Here is a 14487-nt window from a genome sequence, read left to right as displayed (position 1 = left end):
CTACGTTTCCGGGCGGCACCTGAGATATGTGCTCGCCGGAGACCGCTGCGCCCTATAACACACGAGGTGGCAGGGTTAGCATAACGGTCCCCCGAATGGCACCGAAGGGAGACGGGCACCGTAAAATGAGGTGTTAACCGCTCTGCTTCGGTGGGGAACTGCCCTCGATGGCCTGCGCCCTCGGACGTCAGGCCTTTTCTTTGCAGCTTTCTTGGAAATAATGACTGTCCTCAGATCCGTCTTATCCCTTGAGGACTGCTGTTGAGCGTGCTTTCCGTGTCCCCAGACTTTTTGTGGGGAAAACACGGGAAGCAATGCTCTGTTTTTGTGTGGCACTGTGTGAGGAGCTGGTTTTAAAAGTTTGGGGCTGCTCCCGCTCAGCAACCCCGGATATAGTAAATAAAGATAAGGAAAGCAACATGAAGTCAAATACCATAAATGTACAACTACATTATGTATAATTAAAGAAATCAATTAATAAAGACATTAACGTTTCTTCCTCCCCCGGGCAACTCCCAGCGAATGGTATGTCCGGGCGGAACCAATAACCCATAAATTCTCTGTTCCTGCCCGGACTCTAATTTTCGTAACGCCAATGCGGATGCGGCTGCAGCGGACCATGTCTGAAGTTCCTCACTTCAGGCATGAAGTTCCTGAGTCTGGCGAGGGAGAAGTTTTTGGAAGGCAGCCGTTTCTTGTATGGCTGATTCCTGAACCCTCTCTGTGAGGGGCCGAGAAGTCAGAAACAAGGAACACAAGCTTTGGACTGAAAATGGGTCTTTATTTGAACCCAAAAGAATAAAGGCATTGGTAAACTTAAACTCGAAATAGAAACAAATATAAACAACAGATACAACGTAACTAATTTGTGAGCCCTTCAAATTAGTAACAATGTATATAAAAATGTGTTGTAAATATAAACAAATGTATTGTTTGCTTTAAATTAAATTAAGATTGTATGTTTGGTAATTTAACCTAAATTAATTTAAAATGTATGTGCTATATTTCAGATCAATATATTTGTTTTCCTTCATTTTAATCAACACTAACTTTATTCTCATCTAAATTATAAATAACTTATTTCTGTATAAAATAAAAAATCCCGAATAATACAGACCAACCAGAGCACACTATTCCTACAACATCATCAGTGCTGAAACGGAACCACCAGAGCCGTTCTGCAGATAGCGAGCAGATGCAGCATATGTGTTGTAACGAGGCAGGGTCAGGCCAAGGGGATCCATTTGCAGCTTTTTATTAAGTCAAGACAGGCAGGGTGAGCAATGGCAAACAGGGCAGAACAGAAAAGGCAGAGACAAACCAGGTTGACAGGCAAAGGGCAAAGACCTCCAGATAAATACTGGGCTTCTGGATTTACACATTTAAGTGCTGCAAAACAGATTGACCTATGACATCCTATGACATTAAAAATTATTCTAATTTAAATTAGCTCATATATGTGGCTATTGTGATTCACGATCATAGGCCCAGTCCAAAATGGTACACTTCATATGAATTTTCGGTCTTGTGTACTTATTTCATGTCTCCGTTAAATCCATGAGACCGTAGGGCGACAGTGAAAGCAGGGTTACGTTTTTGCACGTCATGCACAGTAACCCTAAAGGCACCGGGGTGGCAGTGCCACCGGCTTGTTTATAAATTGTTGACTAATTATCTCCTTGGGAATGCCTGACACCGGTGCATTCACACTGTAATAGACGTGGCAGCCGCGAAAGCTTGTCAGGCGTAGCAACAGTAACTAAGGAGGGCGGAGCTTAGCGAAGGGTCAATTATATTTACTTGTTTTTGTTTCTTTTGTTCATTATTGACCATATGAAAAAAATGGAGGATGTTGACACATTTATACAATCTTACCCCAGTATCTCCAGTTTACAGTGAGGGTCCTTCAGTACATCAGAGAGCAGCTTCACTCCTCTGTCTCCTAGTTTATTATCAGACAGATTCAGTTCTCTCAGGTGTGAGGGGTTTGATCTCAGAGCTGAAGCCAGAGCAACACAACCTTCATCTGTAACACCACACTTCCACAACCTGTAGAGATTAAAGATACATGGTGAACTGATACCAGCTGCGAACATAAAATAAAAAGTGTAAACTACAAATGTGATTTATAGAGGCAGTAAAACATTCACATAAACATCATTAGAGGACAAACAGCATCAATATATAGAAAAAGACACTGTTAAAGACACTGTTGCTGTCAGTTTTGATCAGTCACATTTAATCCTTCATCACGTCTCACACACTGACCTCTACAATCATCCAGCTCTCTCTCTCTCTCACTCACACACACACGCTTTGGTTAGAAAGCACCTGCTAAAATCATAAATGTGCTCGTGTTTTATCAGTGTAGTGTTTGTTGTCAGTGTGACTTACTGAACTGATCTGGATTCTTTTACCAGAGGCAGCAGCTTCTGAAGAACTTCATCTGCTATATTTTGTGATCCAATAAACTTTCTTAGATCAAAAACATCCATCTTCTGCTCTGATGTCAGCAACACATAAACCAGAGCTAACCACTGTGAAGAGGAGAGTTTGGTTCCTTCCATTTTTCCCGATTTCAGACAACGTTGGATCTCCTGCATCAGTGAATCATCACCCAGTTCATTCAGGCAGTGGAACAGATTGATGGATCTCTCTGGAGAGTGAGTCTCCCTGATCTTCTGTTTGATGTACTGAACTGTTTCCTCTTTGTTGTAGGAGCAGCTGCCAGTCTGTGTCAGTAGTTCTCGTAAGAGAGTCTGATTGAACTCCAATGAGAGTCCAAGAAGGAAACGCAGGAAAAGGTCCAGATGTCCATTCTTACTCTGTAAAGCCTCGTCCACAGCTCTCTGATGCAGACCTGATAATGAATGAGATTTCAACCAGTTTAAAACCTTAGACAACAGACTTTGTTTGGTTTGTTCAAATACATATATGTTCTTGTTTGTAAAGTAAATGTGTGCATAAAGAGCTGCTAGATGTTCCTGGATGCTCAGATGAACAAAGCAGAAGACTTTCCCCTGATACAAGCCCAACTCCTCTCTGAAGATCTGAGTGCACAATCCTGAGTACACCGATGCTTCTGTCACATCAATGCCACACTCTCTTAGGTCTTCCTCATAGAAGATCAGGTGGCCTTTTACAAGCTGCTGGAAAGCCAGTTTTCCCAGTTTGAGGATCATGTCTTCATCTTTCACTTTCTTCTCATAGTCCTTCTCATGTTTGATGTCGGTCTGAATGATCAGGAAGTGTGTGTACATTTGAGTGAGAGTCTTGGGAATCTCTCCTCTCTCTGCTCCACTGCACATCTTCTCTAGAACAGTGGCTGAGATCCAGCAGAACACTGGGATGTGGCACATGATGTGGAGGCTCCTTGAGGACTTCAGGTGTGAGATGATCCTGTCGGCCAGACTCTGATCCCTGATTCTCTTTCTGAAGTATTCCTGCTTCTGTGTGTCACTGAAGCCTCGTACCTCTGTCACTCGATGGACACACTCAGAGGGGACGAGATCCGCTGCTGCTGGTCTGGAGGTGATCCAGATGAGAGACGAGGGAAGCAGATTCCCCACAATGAGGTTCGTCAGCAGCTCGTCCACTGAGGCTGATTCAGATATATCACACAGTTTCACTTCACTCTTAAAGTTCAGAGACAGACGACACTCATCCAGACCATCAAAGATGAACAGCACTTTATACTCATCACTGGATATTTCCTTTCCTTTTGCTTCAGGGAAAAAGCGATGAAGAAGATCTGAAAGACTGAGTGTTTTGTCCTTCATCAAGTTGATCTCTCTGAATGGAAGTGGAAATATGAGCTGGACGTCCTGATTCTCTGATCCTTCAGCCCAGTCCACAATGAACTTCTGCACAGAGACTGTTTTTCCAATGCCAGCGACTCCCTTTGTCAGGACAGTTCTGATGGGTTTTTCTTGTCCAGGTAAAGGTCTAAAGATGTCATTGCATTTGATCGGTGTGTCCTCTGTTTCTGCTCTCCTGGATTGTGTCTCAATCTGTCTCACCTCATGCTCATTATTGATCTCTCCACTTCCACTCTCTGTGATGTAGAGCTCTGTGTAGATCTCATTCAGGAGTGTTGGGTTTTCCTGCTTTGCTGTTCCTTCATACAGACACTGAAACTTCTGCAGCAGATTTGATTTGAATCTGTTTTGGACCAGTTGAGAGTCATGACTGAAAGATTAAAATAATGTATTACAACATGAATTATAGATGTGAAAGTGATAGCAAAATAAATAAAAACTTTATTATTTTAAAAGTAATTTATTCATGTGGCTAGTGTGACTACAGTGAGTTGGTATAAGTGGTCCAAAGCATGGATGTAAACAAATACTCAGGGTTTGAGAGATGAAATGAAAACTGTCTGTCTAAAAAAAGAGGAAGAAAAGACACACATCCAAATTCCCTCCAACTGGTGCAGGATCAATACAACATATTTCCATAAAAACCCCAGCAACGTTTAAAAAAAAAAAAAAAAAAGAAATTGACAAAGATATTTTTGAGAGATTTTTTTCAAGTGGAAGGAAGTGGTTAAACTGATTTGTCATGATTATTATCTGTCCAAATTAAAATATTGTACCTCAGATCAGTTGATGTGTGTTTTCCCTTTAATGTCACTAATGTGTTCATAGACCGATCACTCTTCATGGACACACAGCTGGACTCCGGTGAGATTGATCTCTTCACATGGAATTCACTTTAATAGAAGAGAAACAATAGAATAGAGATATTAATATAGAGATATTAGAATAGAAAATATGGAAAATATGAAAATCTCTCATGAGATTGATCTCTGACTGTGTAATTGACTTTAAAAGAAATACTTTACTTTATTGTCATTGTACACAAGATACAACGAAATTGCGGAGCTTCTGCATAAGGTGCATGGTACATAAAAAAGCTAAATAAATAAAAATAAATTAGATAAGTAAATATAGATACATAAAATACATAGTACAAAAAGATGTATTAAAATATTTACGCATATTGTGCTGGGTAAGAGGTCAGTACATACGAAATGTTCACTGCATATGTGTATTTAGTGTAATTATAGCTCTGGGAAAAAAGCTGTCCTTGAGTCTTTTTGTCCTTGACTTAAAACATCTGTACCGCCTACCAGAGGGCAACAGGTTAAACAGACGGGAACCAGGATGAGAGTGAACTTTTTCGATGTTCTGGGCTCTGCTGAGGCAATGGGAATTGTAAAGGTCCTTCAGGGAGGGAAGAGGGCATCCAATGATCCTCTGCGCGGTGTTAATAGTCCGCTGTATTCCCTTCCTCTCTGCCTCAGTACAGCAACAGTACCATACTGAAATATGGTATGTCAGCTGGCTCTCCACTGCAGAGCGATAGAAGGTTCTTCTTTAGATTGTTCCTCTTTAACACTCTCATGAAGTGAAGGCGCTGCTGTGCCTTCTTGATGATTGCTGTGGTGTTGGCTGACTATTGGAGGTCTGCTAAGATGGTTGTACCTAGGAATTTGAATGTTTGAACCCTCTCTACACAGTCTCCATTGATGTAAAGGGGAGCGGGGTCTGCCCTGTGCCTTCTAAAATCGAGGATGATTTCCTTTGTTTTGGTGGTATTTAGTGTCAAGTTATTGGCTAAACACCACTCTGACAATCTCATGATCTCATTTCTGTAGGCAGCCTCATCCTCCTTTGAAATTAGTCCCACCACTGTAGTATCGTCTGCGAATTTGATGATGTTATTCTGGTGATGGACTGGGCGGCAGTCATACGTATAAAGAGAGTACAGAATTGGGCTCAGCACGCACCCTTGAGGGGAGCCAGTGCTGAGCGTGCGGGTGGAAGAGAAGTGAGGACCGAGTTTAACAGTCTGAGGGCGATCCGTCAGGAAATTCCTGATCCAATTGCAAGTGAGTGAGGGAAAGCCCAGGTCTGTGAGTTTGCAGAAGAGAATGTCCGGTATGATAGTACTGAAGGCTGAGCTATAATCAATGAAAAACATCCTCACATAGCTCTCCTGATGTTCCAAATGGCACAGCGCATTATGGAGAGCTATGGCTATTGCATGCTCAGTTGATGAGTTAGCTCTATAAGACGGTTATCTGTGGCTGAAATAGTGACAAGACGAATTCATGTAGTTAAAGGGATAGTTCACTTTGAAATTATTTTTGGTATGTTTTAGCTTACCTCAAGAGCATCCAAGATGTAGGTGTCTTTGTTTCCGCAGTAGTTTCAATTTTGATATTTTTAGGTCAAACCGTTCTTGTGTGTCAGTCATATAATGCAGGTCTATGGGGTCCACCTCAAAGAGCAGCACAGAGAAGTCCAAATTAAACATGATTTAATGACTCGTAAATGTAAGTACACATTGATGGCCTAAGACACGAAACGAGCGGTTTGTGTGAGAAAACGAACAGTATTTATATTGTTTTTACCTCTTGTAAACACAGCCACGTCCAAGTGATCTGAGGGCGCCGGCGCTTCGGTCTTTTCCGAAAAGCGCCGGAAGTGATCTCTCGCACGTGTACGTCACTCATTGTTTACACAGAGCAGAGATTGTAGGTAAGACGGCTAATTAAAATGGTACTAATTTGCGCTTATCCGGACTGTTTAAACCGTCATAAAAGAAAAAAAGAAAAAAAAGAAAAAAAATAAAACAATTGTATGAGTGACGTACACGCGCGAGCGATCACTCCCGGGGCTTGCCGGAAAAGACCGAAGCGCCCACGCCCTCAGATCACTTGGACGTGGCTGTGGTTACAAGAGGTAAAAACGATATAAATACTGTTCGTTTTCTCACACAAACCGCTCGTTTCGTGTCTTAGGCCATCAATGTGTAATTACATTTACGAGTCATTAAATCATGTTTAATTTGGACTTGAGGTGGTGACCATAGACCTGCATTATATGACTGACAGACAAGAACGGTTTGACCTAAAAATATCAAAATTGAAACTACTGCGGAAACAAAGACACCTACATCTTGGATGCCCTTGAGGTAAGCTAAAACATACCAAAAATTAATTTCAAAGTGAACTATCCCTTTAAAGGCATGGCCGTAGCCAGCTATGAGGTTTTTTTACATTCAAAAATAAAATGTCAAGCTCTCTGAATGATTAATTAGCCGTTTAAACCACCTCATATGAGTGTTTGCAATTCATTTTGCTATGAGAAGCTAGCGCAGTGAACGGGTGCCAGATCCCGTGTTGCCAGATCCACCTAATGGAAAGGTGGCAGTAGTTTTCTGGACTTGTTTTTCTGATTTAATGTCACACTTTAGCAAGTTATTAAAGTGGAAAGTTGCATGTTAGAGTTCGTGATATATTAATCTTAGTGCTGGGCAAGTTAACGCGTTATTATCGCGTTAACGCATTTATTAATTAATGCCGCCAATTTTTTTATCGCGCGTTAACGCAGTTTTTTTTAAAAATTATTATTATTTTGAAAGTCCGTTGCTCACTGGCTCTGAATACACATAGGCCTACAGTCAAACCATGATCACAGGAGGGGTGGGATGTTGGTCAGCCAGCAAATAACCCACCCAAACCAGCAGTGGAGAGGCTTTGGCAGGTTCTCTCAGGTGAACAGAAAGGGAGACAGCGCTCCGTGAGTGAATGACAGGCGCTCTATGGATAGTAACCATGGCAACGGCTTCTGTGCGCTACGCAGCTGTACCCTTTTTAACTTAAATAAAAATTATACATAACTTTACCTGATAGGGCTGCGTTTAGTTTAGCGGGGATGCTCTGCCATGTGAATTCCCTCCTGTTGATATCCTGATAACTATTTAGATTCTGGAAACTCACAAACAGCGAGCCGAGGACCAGTCTCTCTTCCAATGATTTGTGCTGCGCGTCGTGTACAAAAAGTTAGACAATTCAACTTCGGCAACGCGCGTGCGTGAGGCGAGCATGACTGCAACAGTTTCACAGGAACGCACCCGCTTGTCGCTGCACCTGTGCTCGACCACTTCACCTCACTGATTTATACTTCTGCGTCGGACCTACGCCGGAGCCTCTACGCTATAGACTACGCGTTGGTTTTCATTTATATCTGCGTCGTTGTCCGCGTTGACGCGCAATTACACATGCAGAGGGAGAGTGAAACCCGGGGAGCGGTTCTAGCAATCACAGCGCTTGCGGTACGCGTAGAATTGACGTTACATTTTTGGAGAGATGCACGTCAGGGTACGCGCGCTACACAGCTACGGCGTGAGTTCGACGCAGAAGTATAAATTGGGCTTTACCTCTGTTTAATGTAATCTTATGTGGGAAACCATGGCATGCCATGACCAAACCTAAGCTGCTATCAGAGAAGTAACGTTGTTCGACTTATATCTGTAGAGATCATGACCCTTTGACTACATAGACTGTTTCTGCTGCTCCCTGATACAAGATACTTGTTCAGAAAAAAGAAAAGAAAACTGGACTCGTTTTAACAAGCTAGATAAAAGGTAATGCCCTGGAAGTGGCAAATAGCTTTGTTTAAATATTTGATTTGATAACATTAATGTTTAAGTTGAGATTTACAAGAAATATTTTATTGATACTGTGTAAAGGGAATACTGCTGGTATAAAAGCACCTTATTTGTTTAAAGTTTTTGCAAACCACATGTTATTGCACTTTTGTAGCAGTACATTTAAATCAAAAGTGCGCAATACACTACTTTAGAATTCATTATTCAATTTTGCGCGTAACAACACACACACAAAAGCTATAGCAAATAGCCTGTAAATAGTTTGTAACATGTCTGTAAAATGTAAAACATTATATTGAATAATAAATTCTTTCACAAACATCTACATGTCTGTCTATTTTAAAGTTTAGGCTATATAAAGTATATATAATGAGTTGCATTTGTGGATGTTATTATAGCACAATTCTTTACACCTCACCCCGGACCTCACTAATTTTCAAACCCTGGTTACGGCCTTGGTTAAAGGGATAGTTCACCCAAAAATGAAAATTACCCCATGATTAATTTACCTTTAAGGTGTAAATGACTTTCTTCTTTCAGATGTATATAATCAGTTATATAAAAAAAAATATCATTGCTCTTCCAAGCTTTATAATGGCAATGAATGGGGGGTGAGATTTTGAAGCCAAAAAAGTACATCCATCCATCATATAAGTAAATCCATACGGGTTACCATGGGGTTAATAAAAGCCTTCTGAAGCGAAGCGATGCGTTTGTGTAAGAAAAATATCCATATTTACAACTTTATCAACTAAAATAACTAGCTTACACAAGTCGACTTGTGCCAAAAAGTGACACTTGACACGATGTATGACGACGGATGTAGGAGTAACGTAAGCTTTGATTCCTATCGCGGTTCAAACTAATATGGCTGGGCAACAAACTCAAGCTCCTCCCACATTTCTATTTAAAAATTCTCGTTTAGACTTCTGATTCGTGAGTGGTGTTTTGTTTTGCTCTATCATCTGTAGCTGTGTGACGAGATCTCGCGAGTCTGAAATGTGACGAGATTTCTCGTCGAGTAAAAAGCTGTCTCGCGATATCGCCATGAGGGAGCCTGAGGGTGAAATTAGCATAAAATATGCCACCGCTACATTCACTTTACATTACGGTGTCCCCTGCGGCATTGCCTCCACTGTTGCTGTTTTTATAAAAAATAAAAATCATTCTAAAAGTCTGCTCTGCTCATCCCGCACGAGTTGCAGTCGCACACAATGCAGCAGGAATCACAGTTCACTGATCGTGTGAATATGGCAGAGGATACGTTGAGCAACAGAGCCTAAACGTCTGATAAATGTCTTATCCTGTAAATGGTAAATGGACTGCATTTATATAGCGCTTTCACAGACACAATGGCCACCAAAGCGCTTTACAATTTGCCTCACATTCACCCATTCACTCACTCAATCATACACCGACTGTAGAATGATCGCTCAGCACCGCAGCTCCCGAAACAAAGAGAACGTGCGATCGCGAAGCCGAAAGTGAAAGTGAAACGTGAGCTCCCTGAAGTGCGCAAATTAGGATACATAAAATAGTCCGTCTCCCATTATCAAACCTATCTCTGGACTGTGTAGTTGTGGCTCTGGTCTCTGTTTGTACTTTGAATATTGGGAGAGTATTGTAACGTCTGAAAAACGACAGACAATGGAGACTCCGTTACTGAACTTTTAATCAGAACGCAAGAACAACTGTATTCAAACGCACCAGCCTAACTCACTCACTCGCTCGTTTCTCTACCCGGCCTTTTCCCAACTCCCCATTAACCCTATAATTGCCGGTGCAAAATAAAACAGCAATTTCACAACAATTATATAGAGTCTGAGCGCTACAGTACTTTGATTTGGTTGCACTTGAACTAATTGCTTGCAATTAATAAGAGAAAATGTCTCGGGTTACGTATGTAACCCTTGTTCCCTGAGAAAGGGAACGAGACACTGTGTCGGTGACGACACTAGGTGACGACACTAGGGGAACGCCCTTCAGCATAGCACGTCTGAATTTATGAATGAAACCGAATCCAATCCTATTGGCGTTGCGTGATGACGTAGCGTGTGACGGCATAAGCGGATGTGTACAAAAGCACGCCGGCACACAGAAAATGTCAGCTTTTGCTATGAAGCAAGTGCTCTAAGCGTGGCGAACCGACGCAGTGTCTCGTTCCCTTTCTCAGGGAACAAGGGTTACATACGTAACCCGAGACGTTCCCTTTCGAGGGAACTCGAACTGCGTCGGTGACGACACTAGGGGAACGAGATACCCACTATGCCACAACGAACCCCGCTCATCCTAGTGTGAAGCTGTCTTAAGGCACAACTTAGGACGAAAGCACTCGTGCACCGGGTGTAGAGGGAAGGTCCAGACTGTAAAACCTCATGAGTGTGTGCGGAGTGGCCCAGCCAGCCGCCTCACATATGTCATGTATGGAAACCCCTGAAAGGAGGGCTCTAGAGGACGCCATGCCTCTGGTGGAGTGAGCCCTCACGGCCATAGGTGAAGGCAAATTGCGCACCTGATAGGCCAGGGAAATAGTCTGAACGATCCAGTTGCTGATGGTCTGCTTAGAGGCGGGAAGCCCCTTCTTGGGAGACCCAAAACACACCAGCAACTGGTCCGACTTCCACCATGAGGAGGACTTCTGTATGTAATACTGAAGTACTCTGACAGGGCAGAGCAGATGAAGTCTCTCCTCATCCGCCGTCACATGAGGCGGAGGATGAAATGCCTGCAGAACCAAAGGCCGTGCCACATTAGATGGCACCTTGGGCAAATAGCCAGGCCTGGGGTGAAGGATAGCCTTAATGTTGCCGGGAGCAAACTCCAAGCACTCATTGGAAATAGAGAGCGCCTGGAGATCTCCTACCCTCCTCAGAGAAGTAATAGCCAACAAAAAGACCACCTTAAATGAAAGGTTCTTGGCCTCAGCCGACTCCAATGGTTCGAAGGGGGCCTCGGCCAGCCCTTCGAGCACCACTGCCAGGTCCCAAGAGGGAACCCTGGTGCGAGTCGCAGGTCTCATCCTCCAGGCTCCACGGAGGAAACGTACGACCAGGTGATGCCTCCCTAGAGGACCATCACTCAGAGGAGCGTGGAAAGCCGCAATGGCAGCCACATAAACCTTGAGTGTGGACGGGGTAAGCCCAGCAGAAAAGCGGTCCAAATCACGCTCTCTGCACCAAATGGAAAATACATTCCACTTAAGGCCGTATAACTTCCTCGTGGAGGGAGCTCTGGAAGTTAGTATAGTCTCAACTACTTCTGCTGACAGGCCGGCTTCTAGGTACTGTGCCCCCTCAGGGGCCAGACCCACAGTTTCCACAGCTCGGGCCGAGGGTGGAGAACTGAGCCCCCCGCCTGAGACAACAGGTCCCTCCTCAGAGGGATCTGCCATGGCGGGCCTGCCAGAAGCAAGATGATGTCCGAGAACCATACTCTGGCCGGCCAAAACGGGGCTACTAATAGTAGGCTGACTCCGTCCTGACGGACCCTCTCCAGAACTGCTGGGAGCAGAGCGATTGGGGGAAAGGCGTACAGACGCAGCCTCGGCCACGTCTGCACAATGGCATCCAACCCCAGCGGGGCTGGATGTGTGAGGGAGAACCACAGTGGGCAGTGAGTCGTCTCTCGAGACGCAAATAGGTCCACTTCCACTGGGCCAAACCTCTCGCATATTAACTCCACCACCTCGGGGTGGAGTCTCCATTCCCTGGGCCTCAGCCCCTGCCTCGACAGCATGTCTGCTCCCTGGTTCTGGTCCCCCGGGACATACATCGCCCTGAGAGACGACAGTCTCCTCTGGGACCACAGGAGGAACTAATGCACCAGTATGCACAGAGGGCGGGACCTCAGACCCCCCTGATGATTTAAGTAAGATACCACCGACATATTGTCGGATCTTACTAGGACATGGCGACCATGGAGGTCTGGCAGAAAGCTCCTCAGAGCCCGGAACACCGCCAACATTTCTAGGCAATTTATGTGCCAAGAGGAATGTTGGTCCTGCCAGAGACCTCTCGTAAAACGGCCGTCCATGACCGCGCCCCAGCCCGTGAGGGAGGCGTCTGTCGAAATAGATATCCGGTGACACGACGCTCCCAGCCTGGGACCCTGGGACAAGAACCAAGGCTTCTTCCAAATTGATAGGGAACGAAGGCATCTGCGCGTAACCCTTATCAAGCGGAATGGATTTCCCCTCGGGGAAAACCCCTTGGCTCTTAACCACCACTGCAGGGCTCTCATGTGCAGCAGGCCAGAAGGTATCACGCTGGACGCTGCTGCCATTAGACCCAACACTCTCTGAAAGTGTTTGACAGTGACGGCCTGGCCTAGCTTTATCCTGGACACTGAGGTCAGGATAGACTCGATCCGAGCAGGAGACAATTGTGCCTGCATCGTGACTGAGTCCCACACCACTCCCAGGAACGTGGTTCTCTGGGCTGGTGTCAACACGCTCTTGGTCGTGTTGAGTCTCAACCCCAGGCTCTGGATGTGGGCGAGGACGACATCTCGATGCCGAATCGCCAGCTCTCTCGACTGTGCCAGTATTTACCAGTCGTCGATGTAATTGAGCACCCTGATGCCCTCGAGCCTCAGGGGTGCTAGAGCTGCATCCATACACTTGGTAAAGGTGCGAGGGGAGAGTGCTAGGCCGAACGGAAGAAACCGATATTGGTAAGTTTCGCCCCCGAAAGCAAACCTTAGGAACCTCCTGTGAGATGGAAGGATGGAGATGTGGAAGTAGGCGTCTTTTAGATCTATCGTGACAAACCAATCCTCGGATTGGATTTGACTCACGATAATGGGAATAGTGAGCATTTTGAACCTGAATCTCCTCAGAGACCGATTCAGATGCCTCAGATCTAAAATTGGACGCAACCCTCCATCCTTCTTTGGAACTATGAAGTACCGGCTGTAGAACCCGGACTCTCTGACTAGTGGGGGAACACGCTCTATGGCCCCTTTTTCTAGCAGTGAGTTGACTTCCTGTCCCAACACCAGACCCTGCTCTGGGCGCACTAACGTCCAGACCACCCCGTTGAATTTTGGTGGGCGGACCTGGAACTGTAGTCTGTACCCAATTTCCACAGTGCGCAGGACCCATGGAGAAATATTCGTGAGGTTTTGCCATGCCTCTGCGAAATTCACCAAGGGAACCAGCCCCTCGGGTGTCCAGTGTTTTGTGTAAGCCCTTGGCGGCACCCTGAAGCGGAAGACCGGCAGGGGAAAACCGACAACGACCCACAGTGTGCAAGCGCGAACGCTGTCTGACTGCAAGCCTTTGGGGCAGAAAAGACAGCGTCTGCTCGCTGGAAGCTGGCGCGTCCCGATGCGTCAGAGACGGCGGGATACTGACGCCAGCTTCCTGAGGGCCCGACGAGAGAGGGGGGGGGGGGGGGCGGCCCTTGGAGGTCCCACAGGAGTTAGGACCTCTTTCCCTTCGCCTTCCTGGACTGGATGACGGTCCTCAGATCCGTCCTTCCAGAAGGCTGTGGGTGAGAGCGCTGCCTAGGGTCCCAAGCTGCTTGAGGGGGACCTCTAGAAGCTACAATCCCTCTTTGGCCTTGGCGATAGGAGCTGGATGACGGCTGTGGCTGTTTTGACCCTCTAGCAGCCGACTTCCTAGACCTCGACCGGCGAGGGAGATATTGCCTAAACGCTTCACTCTGCTTTTTAGTGTCCTGAAATCTGTCGACGACAGCATTAACCGCCTCGCCGAACAGACCAGAGGTACAAATGGGTGCATCAAGAAGAAAAGCCCTGTCCTTCTCCTTGATGCCAGAGAGATTAAGCCACAGATGCCTCTCCGTGGTCACCAGAGCTGACATGGAGCGGCCGATGGCGCGGGCCGTCTCCTTGGTAACCCGGAGAGACAAGTCTGTGGCTTTACGAAGCTCGGCAATATCCTCCATAGTAGGACCCTCGCCCTGATCCATGTCTTTTAAGAGGTCGGCCTGGTACGCCTGCAGATCGTGTGCAGGCTCGCGCCAGCCCGACCTGCCGCCATATAGGCTCTGCCCACCAACGCAG

General features: G+C 45.5%; 1 protein-coding gene across 1 annotated transcript in view; it reads right to left on the bottom strand.

The window, feature by feature from the left end:
- Positions 1 to 14487, bottom strand: part of LOC130077755 (NACHT, LRR and PYD domains-containing protein 12-like) — a 415411-nt gene that overhangs the window by 17588 nt on the left and 383336 nt on the right. The window contains exon 10 of the mRNA XM_056243090.1: positions 1876 to 2049. Within this exon, the coding sequence (XP_056099065.1) occupies positions 1876 to 2049 (174 nt within the window). The remainder of the gene's footprint in view (positions 1 to 1875; positions 2050 to 14487) is intronic.

The sequence above is a fragment of the Rhinichthys klamathensis genome, unplaced genomic scaffold (genome assembly GCF_029890125.1).
Source record: "Rhinichthys klamathensis goyatoka isolate OS25496 unplaced genomic scaffold, OSU_Roscu_1.1 h1tg000776l_1, whole genome shotgun sequence".
NCBI classification, from domain to species: Eukaryota; Metazoa; Chordata; class Actinopteri; order Cypriniformes; family Leuciscidae; genus Rhinichthys; species Rhinichthys klamathensis.
This window is presented reverse-complemented; position numbering and strand designations above follow the sequence as displayed.